The sequence below is a fragment of the Brassica napus genome, chromosome C8 (assembly GCF_020379485.1).
Source record: "Brassica napus cultivar Da-Ae chromosome C8, Da-Ae, whole genome shotgun sequence".
In the NCBI taxonomy this organism is placed as follows: Eukaryota; Viridiplantae; Streptophyta; class Magnoliopsida; order Brassicales; family Brassicaceae; genus Brassica; species Brassica napus.
In genome coordinates, this window is record NC_063451.1 from 34,201,466 (window position 1) to 34,220,607 (window position 19,142).

Genomic DNA, 19,142 nt, shown 5'->3' on the forward strand with positions numbered 1-19,142 from the left:
TGTTAAGAAAAGGACGTCGGCCGCTGCCTTTGTTCGCGGGACCCAATAACGTTATTTTGCATTTTTATTTGGGAAAGTCGTCTCACGTGCGCGTTGGTGCTTCTTTTTAAAGATTTTAGAGATATTCCACAAATGAACCTCACCTAAAAAGAATTGATCTAAAAGCACCCCGCATAAGAAATTATCTTTTTTTGTCGACCGCACAAGAAATTATCTATTTTCAGCCCTTACTTCCAAAGAAAATTGAAAATTAATTTGAGAATCCCTGTATTTTTAATGTACAAATTCCAGATTTATTTATTACTATTCAGCGTATTTTGAGAACCATGATTTTTTCTTTTTTTCCTATGTGGGTGGGTAAAAGATTACAAATATCTAAGACCTTTTGAAAACTTTATAATGTATTAGGGTATTTTTTGATCTAAGAAAAAGAAATTTCGTCGGGGAGTATTATCATGACCGAGAAACCGAGTCGGCAAGTTTCCCGATTCTTTTAACGACCTCAGGAGATAGTTTCTTCACCGGTTTTCTCTCTTTCTCCGGTCGAAAATCAAAACCCAGTGCGTCCGACACTTCCTCGGAGCTCCAACCAGCTTTACGGAGCGACTCCGAGAACCGACCCGCTTTCAGAAGCAAAGCATCTAAAACCGCTTGATTATCTAATATTACCATCTCATCCTCGAAGAAACCAGATGCCGACACGTGGACGATATCATCTACGTCGGATTCGCTCCACCCGCCTCCTCTTAAAACCGACCCGATCCGGTTCACGTACTCGTCCACCCATTTCGGCGTCTCGGATCTCGGTAAGTCTAAGTATCTCTCCGGCGATGAAGAGTGTGACGACGATATAGAAGAAGCCGAGTTTCTCCGGCGACGATCCACCGCCGCGTCACTCCAAAACTCTACCCATCTCGGTGTGTCCGACCCGTGAACACGACCCGAATCTAAGCTCATTCGAGAGAAGTTGGACGAGGACGAGGACGAAGACACGGCGGTTATCTCGCTCACAGAACGCTGCTTAGTGAGAACAACCGGAGACAACCCGGATCCTCTGAAGACAGACTCACGCTCGAAGAAATCGGATAGATCCGACCCGCAACAAAAAATCCGGGTCTCGTCGATGTAGAAAACCGGGTTACCCGCTAAAGACGGTTTACAAGGAATAAAGCAGTGATCGAAGATGGGAATCATCAAAGGAGCTCTCTTGAGAGCGTTTCTCGCGACCCGTAAGGCCTTTTCCGGGTCAGACGGTCTCGGGCCCCAAGATTTGCTCCAGAGAGTGTTTCTCGCGATCTGAAACGACACGGCGGCGACTGGAAGATCGATCATCGCTCGGAGGTGGAGACGGGCTCCGGGAGAACGCCAGTCTGGAAAACCAGCGCCGACGGGTAAGCCGGCGGCGAGAACGGCGCGGAGATCCGGTGGGAAAGAGAATGAGAACTCGGCTTCGGCTCTGGCGAACTCTGCGTCGGTTAGACCCGGTTGGACTTGGATCCTCGAAGTGTGTAAATGTGAGATTACTTGGTGGGCGAGAGATGAGAAAGATACGAGACTGTTCCTGACCCTTGGAGTCGTTGGTGCAGAGGCGCGAGCTGAGAGACGACGGAGACCCGCAGCGTGTGATGGCCGGAGACCGGTCATTCTCCGATCAACGTCGACCATTTTTGTTTTTTTTTCTTTGGAAAAGAAAGTGAGAGTTATGGCAAAATGAGTAAGCTTTATGAGTTATGGGGTTTCAGATATGTCTGAAGGCAAACTGAAAAAGATGATAGGCGATAAAGAAAGAGAGAGAGGCTTCGTTGATCAAAGTAAGGAGCTTCGTATATTTATAGCAAGTTTTGTTGGTGGGTCCTACGAGTTGTCCTTTCTAGGAGTATGTATTTTTGGTTTGATTTAGTATTTTACGAAAAATATTAAAATAATTCGAATCTCTAATGACTTCATCGAGTAGTTAATTTGATGATTAAATCTTCAAAAACAAATTTCTTCGTTGAGATTCTTTAATTATCTAAATCAGCATCAGATACCTTTCTGATCGGTTTACACTTTTGTTGAGTTCTCTTTCACGGCTCTGATTTTCTTGGAAACTCGTAGGACCCATGCGTAAATTATGGAAATAAACACCAAATTATAACATATAATCACAATATTTACTATATTTAGAATCTGTTCATAAATATTTCCTTGTTTTCGAGTAATCAACTGTTTTAAATCTTGTTTAAAAATTAATGTCAAGTGAACTGAATTGACATATGCTTAAAACGTCTTAGATAATTTTTCTTTTTTTTAAAAAAAAAGTCTTAGATAATTTTTTAATTTCTTAAAAAAAATCTATATAATAACTGATAGGCTATAATTGACAACCAAAAATAAATATGGTGAAAATTTTGACATGGAAGTTTTAAATTATGCTATATTTACACTGGTAATACATCATAATGCTGCATTTATGGAGAAAATGTTATCAACTAATCCTAGAACCGAATAAGTTAAACCGTAGTATATCAATATGAAATCTATTTATATACTAGGTATTATATAATAAATTATAAACTATTCGAGATTAGTTAGATCAACCTTTTTTGTTTTTGTTATGGATCATTGGTTTTGTTAAGTACTGTCTGAACTTTCTTTGTCAAAAAAGTACTGTTTTTTACAAAATTTTATTCGGTTTAAACCAAAAATGACAATCAGTCCGGTTTATAGTTGATCTCGATGGGTTTGATTAGAGGTGTGTTTCGGATTTAAAAGCATGGATAACAAAGGTTGAAAAGTGATTAGACGTAAGCCAATATCATACCCACTCCGCCACGCTGCATCAAATCATACTCCTCACTACATCGATATTGATCAATATTAAGTTTTGATTTGGATTTATCCACATAATCATAATCTTTGCAGTGGACTTAACAGTAAACAGTTTGGGAAAAAGTAGCATATTAATCCCGTACCATATTAGTCACACAAACACCATACCAATATAGTATCATTTATAATGAAGTAGATTAAAGTGTTCTGTTTCTTTCTATATTTTTCTATTTAAAAGTCCAAGAAAGAAACCAGTACACATGCAGCTTAAGCATGAATTGTAGTTGTAAAGTTGAGAGTCCACCGCTTGTATTTTTATATTTTTTGCTAGAACTTTTTACTTATCTACCTATATAGTTGTGGTTCAATTTAATGCGACGTTGAATCAATAACCGCTGAGGCATAATCTTTGGGTGGTAAGCAATAAAAACGGTCACGCGACTCTAGGCCACACTACTCGGGAGTCTCACATGCCGACACCAATATGGCATGGATTCTTTATAACGAGGAAATAAATTTTAAAATGATAGTCTTAAGTAGTACAATTTTCAATGGGTTTATTTAAATGCGTGGACATAATTTAAAATTACATCATGTATAAACACAGTAGTTTGTTTTTCCATTTTCTAACGTCATCGAAGCTGCCTAGTATTAAAAGCATTAATCTTCAAATAAACGGTCACTTTGTCAGCTTAACCACATGTTAGGTATCGGGGAAAACAAATTCACATGTTAGGTTTTGTTTTTTTTTTGTTTTTTTAACTAGCTTTGAGTCTTAGACTTTATGCGTTTTTTTCGAAATATAGTAAAATTACCATGGCTTATTTGTTAAATTTAATATGTTAACGGGTCAACGGCATAGACTTCTACACAACGTACGTGACTGGCGCTTAATTAATGGAAAATTAAAGGAGTTTATTATGCTATTTAAAGATATTAACTTGTAAATTAGATTTGTTTTGATGTTCACACTCGCAAAAAATCAGATGATACAAAATCTTAATAACATAATTAAGCTACTTCAGGCCGGTCAAGAAAGAAACTTTAATTATACTCACCTTGTTTGTAGTCCCATTTGAACAATAAAATAGCATACAACCAACACCACTTGCTTTGATAATTATCAGTGTATCTACACAAATCATACTTCCTAATTAACATATACAGTATTATAACCGTTGGTGAAAAGAAGTAATGATTCTTTCAAGTGTGCACGTATTTACCAACTATACAATATTCCAAAGTCGCAAATTTTGCTCCTTCATTAGGCAAAAAGATAAAATAAAATTCGCTCCTTCACTCAGCAAATTCAGTAACTGTAAAATATCAGTATATATTTTCCTCAAGATGTTTTTCATTGGATTATTTTCTACCATTTCCGTATAGTGTTACCAACATCTAAAAAGTTAAAAGATAAGAGCTCAAGCTAACAAGCTAAGTAACTTGTACACCATCCACTTGCACTGTCCCATTTATAATTGTGTCCGACCCGTTTCAAAAATTGTAGCTATTTATCTATTTTTATATTTGTCAACGTTTGGTCGCGTCATACCATTCACGTATATGATCCTTCTAAAGTATATTTTTTTTTTTTTTGATAATTCTGGTATCTGGACAGCCACATTCCCATCTATCCCCCGAAAGGGGTCCAGCGTCCCAACGGAAGGGATGTTAAATCCGTTGTGACCAAGGCTCGAACCCGAGTGGCGGGTAGTACAGCTATACCTCTTTTACCACCAAGCTATGAGCGCTTAGTTCCTTCCAAAGTATTAAAATATACAAATTCATTGAAACATTGTTAGGATTATCCTATTTACCGCTGAATCGCCAAGTTTTTGTTTTCATTTCCCATTCGTTTATTTGACGAAATCCACAACCTTATTGGTTATCATAGTGATAGACTGATAGTCGTTGATCATCAACATATAATAACGAAAAAATACCCGGCAATATGTATTTCAACCTTAGATCTCGTGATCATTAAAAATTGGAGCAGAAAAGAAGGTAGATCAGATCTAAGAGTAAAACTTACTAGAGATTTTGGTATTATCATCGATGACAAAGGCAATATATTACATTTTATTTATTAAATTGACCATCTTTCGTTGATACATGAACTATATTATATAACGATGTGAAAGGTTGGACTTAGGTATGGGTAATAGTTAATGAAATGTTCTCATAAAGTGAAGAGTGTTCGTTGTCTGGGTGTGAAGCTTTTGAAACATTGACAAGTTAGATGTTTAATTGTAGCTGAAGCTGTGCGACATTTTGTAGGGTCCGTTTGTCCCAACCACATAATCTAACATCTTCTAATGATTTTGAAAGAGATATAAGGGAGGTGCCATTTTTTTTGCAACTAGTTCATTGATTGTTTTATGAATATGTATGTGGTTGTGGATGATTGACTGAATTCATAACTCATAGGAGCCAGTTAGAAATATAGTATAATTTCTAACATTCCAGATCCAGTTTCATCCATTTTTTGTTTTCTTTTGCAGATGAATATATGGTTAAATATTTTATATCAATATACTTTTGATTGGTTATTATCCTTTCATATATAACATTTCTTTTGAAGACTTTTAGTTGTTTGTTTTCCTTTTTTTTTTTTCCATCTGATAATATTATTATAAAAAGACAAAGGTCCAACTATAAACAAAAAAACTAAACTTAAAGGTCCAACACTGGTCCAAGCTTCGGACGGACCCAAAAAACCCAAACCAAAAAACATGACGCGACACACTTGTCACGCCGAACAAAGAGACGTGTCGAAAACTTCAACAGCGAGGCACGACACGCGTCAGAAGGAGAATCACGCCGGAAACTGGACGGCGTTTCACCGGACCTCGCCGGAAACTGAAGGCGCTTCACCGGACCTCGCCGGGAGCAAGCGCTTACCCAGACTCACCACTTCATCACCGTTGCTTGTTATCACCGGAGAGCGTCACACGAGAAGTCGAGACCTCCTCCAGAAACAGAGCCACCACCCAAACGATTAAAATCCTTCTCTCACCCTTCATACACCAACATCCCTTGATTTCATATCATCGGAGAGCATCAATCGAATAAATCGAGATCTCATCCGTCACATGAAGCTATCAAACACGAAATCAAGCCGAGTCACCACTTAAGAACCCAAAGACAGAACCACCATCAAACGAGAGAATTGTACGACGTGGGAAAGAAGCCGGCGAGAAAGATGCTAAAGGAGTCACCTTCTCCCGGAAACAAAGCCGGCGAAGCCTTCTTAAAGGACCAAGGCTTCCCAGAAGCAAACCTAAAGAACGATAATCAAAGCCCTGATAGAGCACCGATGAAAGCTTCATCTCATCTCAAGAGGAGAGAGAGAAGTCCCGGTCTCCGTCTAGTAGTCTTTTAATTGATTTACTATATAATTGATTTACTATTGACAAAAAAATATAATTGATTTACTATGTAGAAGAGAAGCCTAGCTATATTTTATTGTTACTGGCATAATTGAAATGAGGCATAGTATATCTGTTATTTTGCATGACAAATGAATTACAAATAATAAGGTTTTACTATTATAAATCAAGTTTTTATCAAACCTCTTATTTTGCATGCCAAATTATAAGGTCAAACATCTTCGACTATACGTGATGTTCCTTATATCGTTGACATATATGTCGAAGAAATTTATGGCAATATCCTTGAATTTCAAATGTCGTTACAAACTGTCATTGTCGTTAGACAATATTGGTCTGTTTTGTGTGGCTTCGACTCTATCGACCGTTGATATGTCCCCACGCGATCACAACTTTCGATCAGTCAATCTGGTCCAACAAATTTGGTTTGGTTCAATGTCTTCGTACGAATTATGAATAATGTCAAATCTCTTGTTGTGATGGGTTGGTTTTCGTAATTGATTTTTTGTTGGTTGATGTTAGATGAGATAATATCTATTAATGAAATAATAATTACATATTGTATATGGATAATATTAAATCTGTTAGCATTAGTAAAATAAACTGACCAAACGTAATTATAACTAAATTTTCGAGATTGGTCGGACGACTGAGTCATGGTAGTTGTTTTTGTTGTGAACATTATATCTTATATGGATCAAAAGAGAATGACTTGATCACTAACGAGCGAACTCTTCAGGCTTTCGAAAGCCGATTTTGTTGTAGCCTCTATAGAATTTTGGAATATGAATCTCAATCAAACTTACTAAGGATTACCCTCTTATTAATTTTTCAATGCTTTAGAAAATCACTCAAAATTAAAGCTATCAAAACTCACAAAATTCATAAATTATACCACACCTTGGTATCTCCTTATATATTGAAATATAAATCCTAAACACATTATCTAATGTTTAGATAACTCTTAAACATTATAATATTTCCTATTTCCTATTTCCTAATCCATAACTCGGTAGTAATATCTTAGTCCAACAGCCTCTTTGGAGGAGATATCCGTGGTATCCATGAAGCAACATTGCTCGATAACATGTACTTGTTCTTTTAAGTTTTATGTTTGTGTGTCAATTGGTGGGAAGGTGAGGACGAGAGAGAGCATCGTGATTCCATATCTAATCGCTGAAATAGAAGTGGAGCCCCACAAACATCATGAATCATATCTACAACTGAAAGCAGAACAACTGAGTAAGGCAGAGAAGTGCGACGAATGGGGACCAAGCAGAGCATTTAAGTGCTACATATGATTACTTGTTTTTTTATGCCATTTGCAACCTATATTTCTACTATTTGTTTCTATATGGTGATAACCATACCCTGAAATATATGGTTCACTTTATAAGTTTTTGGTTTATTCTTAATTTGCAGTTTACGACAAACTGCCAATATTATTTTGTTTCTAAATGAAAAAGAGAGATTCTGATAGATGACACATAAAACAACAATACAATTTATTTTGTAAATTTGTGTTGTTGTGGCTGTTTCGTCACAATTCACAATTTTTCTTGTTAAACAACATTTTAAATTATAAACTAGAACCACATGATTTTTTTTTTGAAAATACTATTCTGTTTTTTTATAGTAATCGAAACCTATAATATTAAATAGAATATTTATATTTAAAGTGGAAGAAACTTTATAGCTTGATTTGCTACCACTTTTCTATAAACCAGTCACGCTTTGTTGTTGTTGTTTTTTTTTTTGAAAAAACCCATTTTGTTGTTGTTTATTTATTCTTTATAGCCTTCAACTAACCAAGAATCGATCTATAAAGAATAAAGTGATCTCATTGTTTTCTTTATTAGTTTGGAATTTTGATTCACTTTTAGAAACTTTTTTAATGTTGGAATGTGGTTTTGCCAAACTGATATTTTAAGTTCACATTTTTCTTTAATTCTCTGTATACAGATTAAATCAATGATGCCATATTTGTACAATCCTATAGTAGTATATGGCCGTAAACTTTTGGAGAACTCGTTGTTGCCAAGACTAGTCTTTGAAATTTTTTATTACTAACAAAAGATTCTAGATATGACATTGTTATGCCTCCACTCGTTAACTGACTTTCATAAACTCTTTCTCAATTTATGAGTAGTTTCGTCCGCGAGAAAATAAAAAGAATCTAGAAAGGTGTATGAATTATATAGTACCTCAGTGCTCTTTTATCACATTATTGGTAGTTTTTATCTTCTTTCTACATCAGTCGGATCTTAATGCTGGAATAGTGTCTTTTTTTTGTTGTAAGATAAATCAAAAGATCACTTGTGTGACATCTTAGGCAAGATACCTCACAGCACCTCTCCTCTCAAATCATAACTTTGGCAAGATCACTTTCTTCTGGTCCGTTTGACATTTCATGTGACAAGATATATCATATCTAATGAGAAAGAACTATATTTCCTTCATTACCACAACCATCCTCAGTTTTGGAGACTTACCCAACAATGGTTTCGAGTTCAAAGTTTCAAGTAAACCAAAGTTTTCTAACATTTGGTCAAACTTCAGTTATATATTGTAGTTCTTTTATTTCCTTGGAATTTTTTTTTTCATTGATCAATAAATTTTACATTTTAGAGAAAATTAATTGGTATTAATTTAGCAATAATAATAATAAGTAAAGTAATATTGGTCAATTTTTTTTTTTTTTTTTTTTTTTTTTGGAACAAGTAATATTGGTCAATAAAACTAATTCGTTACATATAAAAACATACATCAATAATATATATTATAATTTTCAGAGCATGCTTATCCAATGCGCTCATCAAACTCTTAACGGGTAAAGAAAGAACTCCCCACACCACCCCCACAATGAGTTTCACATAACTATAACTGGCTATGAACATAATGAGTCTGTTAAGTTTGGTTCACTGTCTAAATTGGACCTTTTTCGTTTCAACAACTTATTCTGCTCCCGTTACCGTATTTACTTCAAGGACTAAAGTTTTATACTTTTATTTAAGCACCGTTAGTTCGGCTATTAACTAATTTTTAGGGCACATTTGATTTAAGACATTAATGAATTACACGTTGTGAGATTCCTACTGTATTTTCAGTTTTCAACATTTAAGCTGGATCTTGCGGATTCTAAGATTGGAGGTTCTCAGTTGACAAAAAAAAAAAAAAAAAAAGAAAAAAGAAAAAGATTGGAGGTTCTCTTATCAAAATGATTGAAGCCAAGCGGCCCAAGATAGCTTGAATGAAATAAACCCATGGAGGCAAGATAGCTTCATCCATCGTTTAGTTACTGGGCCATAAGAACCTGATTTGGCTAGAATGAATCCTAAACTAAATTTGTTTAAAAAAGAGAAACCTAAACTAAATCTGTTTAAAAAAGAGAATCCTAAACTAAATCATTTCTCCTCAGTTGGTATTAAAACAATATTATTTTCCTTCGAAAGGACGTTATATAATGATGTTATTATTTAAGGTCGTTTATTGAAAATGAACCAAGTAGTATTTCAAATACATTAAAGTAATACACTACAAAGATTTTCGATAAGACTTTTAAGTCGTGGAATGTCTTTATTCTATAATTAAAAAAGTAGAATATCCAATTTTTCTAAGTATATATTATCCAAATGACAACTTGTTTTACGCTTTAATAATTCCAGGTAAATCACACATATTATATTATAATAAAAATACAGTAAGAGCCAGGCCATCATGACTTGGGCCGGCCCAACTTCTCTGAGTCGGCAACACTCTCACTCCTTTATAACTAATCCTCAACTAACTTTTATCTCTCACCAGATGACTTTCCACTTATTTACCAAAAAACCAACCATTGAGCCTGAAACTCGCCGTCCGCCGCCGCACACCCCCTCGTCTGGGGAAGTGCGACGCCTCCACGTGCCTCCGTCTACTTCTCTCTCCAAGCAACACTCATGGTCGCCTGATCTCATCCGCGAGGAAGCTTGGTCAAAGCGCCGAGACATCTCCCGCAACCGCCGCCGCGGAAAGAGCTTGACGGACGACGATCTCGACGAACTCAAAGCCAGTATCGAACTCGGGTTCGGATTCGAATCCCCTGAAGTCACCGATCCGAGATTGTCCAACACGCTTCCCGCTTTGGAACTCTACTACGCCGTTCAAAAGAGCTACAACGACGCCGTTTCTAACAAGTCGTCGTCTTCGCTCTCCGACGGCGATACCAGCCCCTCCACGTTATACAGAACCAGTATGTACAAACCTATATATATATATACACAACAGAGAATTTGTCGTTTAGTTGTACTAATAAGATTATTTGAATAGGCGATGATCCGCAGACGGTGAAGACGAAGCTGAAGCAGTGGGCGAGAGTGGTGGCGTGCACCGTTAACCAATCCCCACCGAGATGAAAACTAACGGCGTTAATAATTAACGGCTGTTTGAAACGGCCAAACAGACGTGGAGCCCATGCATCATTTGTAATATTACACATACTGTAGTGAATTACCAATTTATTTTGGACCCAACCTGTCTGTATATTACATTATTGCTCATTATACAATGACTTGATTGATTGCTTTATGTTCTGTTACTATGTCTTATATGATTTTATATAGACACCCATTATACGATTTGCGAAAGTATATTCTTTGATTTTGTTGTGTTCTTTTTGCAGTATAACTTTTTCCGAATAGCAAATGCATTATGCAATTTACGAGTTTGAAAATTAGTCAAAAGGCATGTAGTGATGCAATTTACGAGTTTGAAAATTATAGAAAAGTGTGTGTATGTGAAACGATCTTATGTGCTGAGCAAATGGTCTCATAGCAAAAGACTGTTTTAAGTAAACTGTTTTCCTTCGAACATTTTTCAAAATTTTCAAATCAGTATATTATATTTAAGCTTTGGTATCAATTCAAAATCACCTCAGCAGGAGCATTGGTAAACAAGGTGACTTAGATCATCTATTTCTCACATAAGACATCTGATACAACATACAAATTCTTTAGTACCATATTTACTTTATACGTTCAGAGCATGCATAATGCATTTGCTATTCAGAAAAAGTTATACTACAAGAAGTCAATGCATTTGCTATTCAGAAAAAGTTCTAAATAAATGTTTTTCAAATAACTAATCATCAAATCGTGCTTACAACTTGTACAGGTCGACTTCAGATTGAACAGTAACCAAATTTATACATGTGAACATCAAGTTTTGGCTCTGTGTAAAAAATCTCTTCGGATTAAAAGTTTCTCAAGTGTTAATGACTGAGTTGCTGAGTCTCCTTAAAACCTAGTGTACCTTCCACTGAGACATTCGAACCTGTGTATGATTCACTTTGAGAGTTAACATATAGTCTGATATTGGGATATTGCAGGCTTAACAAATTTGAGTTGGCATTTCGGCTTTATAAAACTTGTAATGAATGTAAAGTCACATTTTAACTTTTTAAGTCAAAATCAGTCGGTAAATAGTTTTCAGTTTAATACATTCAGTAAAACAAGCAAAAGACATTACAAAAATTAAAAAGAGTTTACTGCTTTGTAAAAATAATACAAGACAATGTTGACAAGAGATATATATTATGGGGAAAACATTGGAACTATGAATAAGGTATTTCACCCAAAACATAAATTCAAAACTAATGATACCAAAGTTCCATATAGCGAAACCCCAAACGAGAGCAAATAAGACAAATCTATTTTTATCCAATGAGAAATACAAAAAGAAGGACATCTCCTTATGAAGCCAAAGCTGCTTATGTTATTTGACTTGTGTTCATATAATCTTAAGCGGACATATGGATAATGATAATGACCACCCATCATATTGAAGGCGAAGTGGTTGTGGTGGAAGAGGCAGAGGCAGATGCGTTGTTGCTGTTACTACTACTCTGCTTAGCCACATAAATTTGCTTCACCTTTGTGTTGTTATGGTAGCCTCTCTCTCTAGTTACGGCCTGGTTTCTCCCATGGAAGCCTGACCTTCTGTTATGCTGGTGTTGATGTTGATTGTGGTGGCTGGACCCACCAACATGCTGAGACTGTGTGTTCTTCTCCTGGGAGGATTGTTGCTGTTGTTGTTGTTGTGGTGTTCGTGATGGCTTGAAGGCAGGATTAGCTGGATTCTGAGTGTTGGGATCGGACAAGGTGGTGATAGGTTTTGGTTGTGAAGCAGAACCGTAAGAGTTTGAGGAGTCCACTGCATCTGCCACCGTGGGTGTTTGGATGTTTGGATATCTGTTGGCGGGAGGAGGAAGCATGTTGTTGTTGTTGTTAAACTGAGATGGTGAGCCATCGACTGCTGCTTCCTGCTGATTCTGGATTTGCATTGTTGGGGGGCCCGGAAACGGCATATAAGGCCACCGTGCTCGAACAGGCATCTCCTGAGAAGAAGAAGACTGACCCACACCAATATAAATAAATATGAATCCATGGATTCTACCAGATGACTAAGAGAGAGAGAGAGAGAGAGAGAGATTGGGTCAAATACCTGGAAAGGGGATGGTTCAAACATGGCAAGAGGAGAAGGCATAGCAAGGTGTTGAAGAGAAGCAGGCACAACGTTACACTGCATGGGAGACACATTTGGATTGTTCACATCACCACCATCTCCTCCAGCCTGAGAAGAAGACACCATAGGGTTGTGCTTCCAATCCGGTTGTTTCCCAGACGGGATGTAAGTTGTGCCCATGAAACTCAACCCTCCAAACTGTCCAACGGGTGCAAAGTGGTTATAAACAAACATGTGAGGGCCCTGAACTCCAGGAGGTATAGCACCAGGTGGAGTTAGGAAAGGACCAGTGAAACCGGCAGGAGCGTAGAAGGAATCTACTCCCGAATGACCCTGCTGCTGCTGCCACGTCGTAGGTGGACCGGAAGGACCTTTCTGAGACTGTGGTTGGTTTGCTCCCGAGTCATGGTGTGGGCCAAAGGCATAGATAGGTCCTCTCAACATGGGGTTCATATCATAGAAAGGGAAATGAGGAGGGGCTTGAGGAAAGTGACTGATCATTTGGTTTGAGTTGTGTGGACTTGGCACTGGTGGCCACAGAGAGATTGGCGTTTCCACTGAAAGATCTGCTGGGAGAGAAACAGTGAGAGACTCTTCAGCTTTTGATAGACTAGGCTGCGCCACAACAGTGCCTGCCAATGCGTAAGAGATTATGTCAGACAACAAATAACCATTTGGGAAAATGCAGAAAGACAACATAAAGTAAATATTACCACTTGTTCCTCCATAAACTTTGGTTTCAGCAGGTAATACAGAACCAGTACTCCCACCGGTTTCATCACTAGTTATGGCTGCAACGGCAATGGCTGACGCAGCAGCTTCTGCTTCACAAATCTCCATGCCAGTGGATGATGATGGGGCTCTATCCTTTTCAAAGTATAAAGAACTGTTGTTCTCACCACAAGGAGGAATAACAGAGGAAGAAGATGTAACTGCCCCTGATAACAGAAGCAAAAGAGAGGCATCATTATTTATATGCAAAGAAGAGCCATTCAAAAGGGGACAAGCAGGGGCTGTCTCTAAACCATCAGCTCACCAAATTGGATTTTGCCTTCTGCAAGTAATGAGTTTACTGGGCTTGGAAAAGTATTGTTCTTCTGCGGCGCGACAGAGGAGGTTGATTTAGGATTTGGCTCGCTAATTCGGTTGACACCATTCTCAACAGAAACACATGAAAGAAGAGACGCAGGTTTCATGGCTTCATCAAGCTGACTCTGGGTTAGGGCCATTACCTACAAAACCAAAACAAAACACAAAATTTATTTGCATATGCATGGAAATGGAACACAGTCATTTGAGAAACTAAACTACATTATTAACAGGTACTGATCCTTGTAATTTCTCTTTACTGAACAAGTCAATATCTGAAAATTAGCAGAAGTTTATGATTATGGTGAAAATATGAAAATTCATGAACATTAACATAAGAACTCCTCCCTCATCCGTTTCCTTTTATTTTTCAAGGGAGTAGTAGAGAAAGATCTGTTCTATGCTTCGTGAATTAACTTAGTTAAGATTATACTAACTAAGGTACTTCACAGAAGCATAAAAAAAATCTTTCTCTGTTAAGCTAATACGTTGCTCAAAAAAAAAAAGTTAAGCTTAATAACATTCTGACTCAGCTGCGTACATGCTAAATCAAAAAACCTTTTAAGACAGTGAAGCAGCTCACACAACTAAATACAAGACTAGCATCGATTCACAAATCAGATTAATCAATACCAACTACTATATTATTTTAAAACATGGTCATCAAAAACCCAGAAACCGTTTTCTCAATCAACAATTCAGCACCCATCGAACAAAGTATGTAACTCACCGGCTGATCGGTGAGTTGGTTGCTCCAAGTCCCCACAGACGTTTGAACATTATTTTTGTTGCTGAATACAAAACTTGACGCTGGATTGTGATCAGGGATATCTCTGTGAACACAAACGCATTTGATCAGGGATAATCTCTGTGAACACAAAACACGATCATACATTTGATCAAATAGAGGAAAGTACCTGCTGCTCCCAGTTTTTTCATCACCATGAGAATCTGTTTTAGGAGAAGGTGTGCCTATTGGGGCTAACAGATGTCTGTTGGAGACAGGATTAATCTGCTTAGTGTTCACAACCCTGCCACCTGGTGGACTTCTGTTGGACCTGGCTGCAGCAGTACTGTTCTGCACAGTTGACCGAGGTTTCCTGGATGCCTGCAATAAAATAATTTCGATTTTACTAAGAATTACCTGAGACTAGAATAACAGCTTACAAGTAGAGTTTTAGATTGCAACAGAACCTTTGACGCCTGGGACTTTTCCTTTATTTCTTTCTCTCTCTGTTCACGACGATCATTATGCATTTGTCTTTTCGATCTCACCTCAATAAAATCATCATCATTATCATCACTAGGACCTTCAACTTTCTGAACAGAATTCGAACCAGACACTGAGCTATCTGAGGAATACTTCTGGGACTTGGACACAACATACTTTCTACTCCCACTTTTGTTAGAATTTTGAGACTTTCCATTGCCATTTCGATTCTCCTCAGAAGGCCAGTTTGATTCCCGAACCCTAAACTCAACCCTTTGACGTTGATATCTTCTATAACCACCAGCATCTCCCCGAGAAGCCTCACCAGTGCCGCCAGAATTTCTACTAACTACTTGGCCTCCTCCTGTTTGTCTATCAGCAAAATTTGATCTTCCATGGCTCATTTTTCTCGAGGCTGGTTCGGACTTACCAGAGAACTCTCCTTGCTTATGAGGTGGCGGCACAGCAACCTCACCGCTCGCTGGAGAGATATTGGCATTCTTTAGTTTGTTCCCATCAGAAACATCCACTGGTCTCCTAAGAACACTGATCTGAGGGTTTGAGGCAGGCGCTGCTGCATTTCTACCTTGACCAAGCTGGCCAGTGGCCATGGATCCAGGATTTTGAGGTGGTGGGAGTACCCCTTGGGTTATTAGGGATGTGTATCCTAGCTGACCAAATTGAATGAATGGTGACTGAGGCTGTTGGATATGAGTAAGCGAGGAGCCGAACTGAGGATCAAGAGGAAGAGGCATTTGGATGGAACCAATCTGTATGGCAGGGAAAGGAGAAGGTATCAGTGATGGACCAGAAAACAATCCAAACTGAAACTGAACACGATCCTCCATCTGTGCTGAAGCAGAAGGTACATGTGACTGGTGCAGACCAATGCTGTAAGGCGGTGCCACAAGATGAGTAGAAACTGTTGGGTAACTCGCTGAGTTGGTTTCAGTACCCTGAAAGCTCGTAGACGCATTATCAGAAACTTCAGCAGGTTTGGCGGCTTGTTCATCACAGCTACAAGGTCTTTCACCGTCTAAGAAACTGTCTTTCTGTTGACATTTTTCTAAGTCATCACTAGGTATCTCAACCTCGACTCCTTCGTTAAAGCCCAAGACTAGGTTAGAGTCTTTCTCTTGGAGATGCAGTTCTTCAAGCTCTTGTGTAAGATCAATGTTCTCATCAACTCCTTGGACTTTATCCTCCTCCTGGTACCCATCTTCATCTTCGTCGTACTCTTCTTGCTCCTGCAACCGTTCGTTGTTGTCAAGAGCCCACTCTTCGTTATCCCAACAAGACACAGGACACGTAGCATTCATCAAACTATCCTTCCCAGCATCACCGTCTCCCTTTCTGGAAGATACCAACACAGATGAGTTCCCTGATTCGTCCAAATCATCATGAGAGATATGAACAAGTGAATCAGGCGTGCTGGTGATGGAAAGCGAAGACTGAGAGTCGCATCTTCCGGTCAGCTTGCTATCGAAACGATGATCATCCATACCAGTTCCCGACATCACATGATGATGGTCTTGAAGATCCCCAATATAGCTGGCGAGAACAGACGTCGAGGGGCCAGGATGGTGCTCAGCCTCGCTTCTGAAGGGCAGCTTCTGCCTAGACTCCTGCGGAGGAGGGGGGAGTACACGTGGCTGCCTGACTGAATACTTTGGTCTTCCAAAAGGGTAGTAATCATCCTCCTCATGATTCGGATACAGCTTCTCCGGATAAGAAGGGTATGCACCACCGCGGCGTCCACGGCTCTGGCTTTGTCCCCACCCGGGGTTATTACCATACTGCTGCTGCTCTGGTTCTGGTTGTTCCATCCCGTAGTTTCTACCGTAGGATCTTCCGTCTCCAGGAGTTCTCCAGCTCTGATCAACTGAATGCTCGGGGAATCCAGGTTTGAAGTAGGAATTTGCATTGCCGATGTATCCAGCTGTCCCAAAGAACTCCTTGGGGAAACCTTCACCTACATCTCTCTGCGGAACATTCTCAATAAACCTCGAGTTGCCACCACTCTCTACATCTTCCTTTCTCCAAAAGGGCTTGTGCCTATCCTGGAACCCAAAGGAGCCGTCTCTAGAAGCTGATGAAGTAGTGATCCTATCCACCATCCTCTCGCTGTCTTCCCAATCAACATCTGAAGACTCTTTCTCTTTAACAACATCCTCTGAAGAGTTGCTGCATCCTTTGGCGGCTTCGGCTTGTCTCCTCGAGATCTTCTCTTCCAACTCTAGAAGCTTCTGCTTGGCAGCCTGCTTCCTCCTCTCCTCCTCCAAGATCAGCTTATGCTTCTCCTCTTCTTTCGACTTCCTCAGCTCCTCCGCCCTCCTCGCGGCTTCTAGCCTCTCCTGCTCGTTTCTAACGGCGGCTTCTCTGGCCTCTTCCTCTAACCTGCTCTGCTGCTCGTCTTGCTCCCGAGCCAGCCGCAGCCTCTCCTCTTCTTCAGTTCTAACTAGCTCGATCACCCTCTCCTGCTCCTCGATGATTCTCCGGCGCTCCTCTTCCTGCATCTTCTGAACCCGCTCGAGCTCAGCCTCGAATGACTCCCGGACGGGGTCGTGGAACTCCGAATGCTTCAAAGCCTCTTTCTTCTTTTTGGCAACGCCAAGTACCGGGAAAGGATCGTGGACATCGAATCCAGAGTCGCCGAAATGATCTTCCACATGAGGTTTGTCGTTCTTGAATAAAGGGCGTTTATCTCTATTCTGATGATCAACTCCATTGTTATTACTCCATGGTTGCCTTCCTCCTCCATGAGCCTCTCTAGCTCCGGAGCTATTCCAAACATTATCTCTTGGTCCTGACAAGACGTAGTTACTTTTCTTAAGACCTTCTCTGCCTCTACTATTCGGCCTTGCTCCGTAAATACCTCTATTGTTATTATTATTATTGTTATTTGCAACTTCGTTTTGGAGAGGTGAGGAGGCTCTCCAAGCATTGGCCTCCCTTACTACTACTGGTTCACTCTTTGAATAGCCGTAATCTCTATCTCTGAAGCCGTGACTAGTGTCGCGCTCATCGTCAGCCCAATCGGACCGCGGGGACATACGAACAATAGGCAATGGGCCTGGAAGAAGGTAATCCTTTTTCTTCACCCCATCTGAAAAACTAGGTCTCTCGCTCAACTCTTCATTACCTAAGAACCGGTTCTGAGGTCTCACAGCTCTGTTCTCTTTCGGAAACTCTTCTCGCTTCTGATTCTGTTTCTGATTCTGATTCTGATTCAGACCATCTTTATGTTTCTGTGTCTCAGACACTGAAGAAGCTGAAGGTAGAGAGGCCTTGAGAGATGGAAAATCTTCACCCCTCAAGGTCGAAACTTTCTCTACAGCCCGTATCAACGGTTCTTCGACACGGTCAGAAGCAGGCTTACTCCATCCCATCCCGGAGGAAGCTGGTCTAGCTCCACTCCCAGAGACTCCACCTCCGGAGAGAAAGCTGGAACCGGATGAATCAACGCGCTCATGCTCCTTACGGAGTGAAGGAAGGTTCAGTGGAGGTGGTACTGATAGCTTCTGCCCAGCATTTTGCGAGCTTCTCGGCCGAGAAAGAACCACCATACTTCCTCCGCCGCCGCCTCTTCCATAAGAAGGCTTGTTGTTGTTGTTCAGGTATCCACCGTGATTGGTGGCCATATCCCGCTTCCGCCGATCACTGAACATCGCTCATAAAATCTGATTCTATCGCCTCAGATCTACACCAACAACAACACAAATCGAAGAATCAAAAAAACAGACAACAATCAAGTTTATTATCAGATTCGATTTCGAGAAAGAGTATTGAAGGAGGAGGAGGAGGGAAGATCAAACCAGATCGATCATGCGATTCGATTTATCGCTCGGCTTCGTTGCGAATAGATCAGAATTTGAGGCGAAGTTGTGATTCGCAGGCGACAGGGGTAGGTTTTTTGCGGGTGAAAAGAAGAGACCCCCTCACGTTTATGTTTTTTTATGACACACTGCTTGTTGTTTTTTCTACTTCCGAACCGGAACACGTTCTCTTTCTCTTTTAACTCTTTGTCCGAACGAATCTTAGCTCTAAGTCAAAAGCAGCCACGTATCTACTAAAATACTACTATTACAAGAGGGGGAAAAACACACTATCTTACACTCCAAAGCAAAACAAGAATTAAAATT

The 19,142-nt window shown here is 39.5% G+C and overlaps 3 protein-coding genes across 4 annotated transcripts; 1 reads left to right on the forward strand and 2 right to left on the reverse strand.

Moving 5' to 3' along the window:
* Positions 1-231: 231 nt before the first annotated feature.
* On the reverse strand, positions 232-1,920 carry BNAC08G21750D. Its single transcript, XM_013822443.3, has one exon. It carries the CDS (start codon positions 1,663-1,665, stop codon positions 454-456), a length of 1,212 nt encoding a protein of 403 aa, XP_013677897.1. The 5' UTR covers positions 1,666-1,920; the 3' UTR covers positions 232-453.
* Positions 1,921-9,981: 8,061 nt separating this feature from the next.
* BNAC08G21770D lies at positions 9,982-10,816 on the forward strand. The gene is made up of 2 exons (XM_013819786.3): positions 9,982-10,431; positions 10,509-10,816. Exons 1-2 carry the CDS (start codon positions 10,005-10,007, stop codon positions 10,592-10,594), a joined length of 513 nt encoding a protein of 170 aa, XP_013675240.1. The 5' UTR covers positions 9,982-10,004; the 3' UTR covers positions 10,595-10,816.
* An 892-nt stretch (positions 10,817-11,708) lies between these two features.
* Positions 11,709-18,984, reverse strand: LOC106382421. Of its 2 annotated transcripts, XM_013822442.3 has the most exons (8): positions 18,816-18,981; positions 14,985-18,700; positions 14,708-14,898; positions 14,521-14,623; positions 13,738-13,933; positions 13,415-13,639; positions 12,681-13,333; positions 11,709-12,588 (listed from the first exon to the last, which is right to left on the reverse strand). In XM_013822442.3, exons 2-8 carry the CDS (start codon positions 18,666-18,668, stop codon positions 12,013-12,015), a joined length of 5,628 nt encoding a protein of 1,875 aa, XP_013677896.2. In that variant the 5' UTR covers positions 18,669-18,700; positions 18,816-18,981; the 3' UTR covers positions 11,709-12,012. The 2 variants fall into 2 exon arrangements, with proteins under 2 accessions (XP_013677896.2, XP_022563238.2); XM_022707517.2 differs by having other exon boundaries at positions 12,681-13,639; positions 14,521-14,898; positions 18,816-18,984.
* Positions 18,985-19,142: the final 158 nt, after the last annotated feature.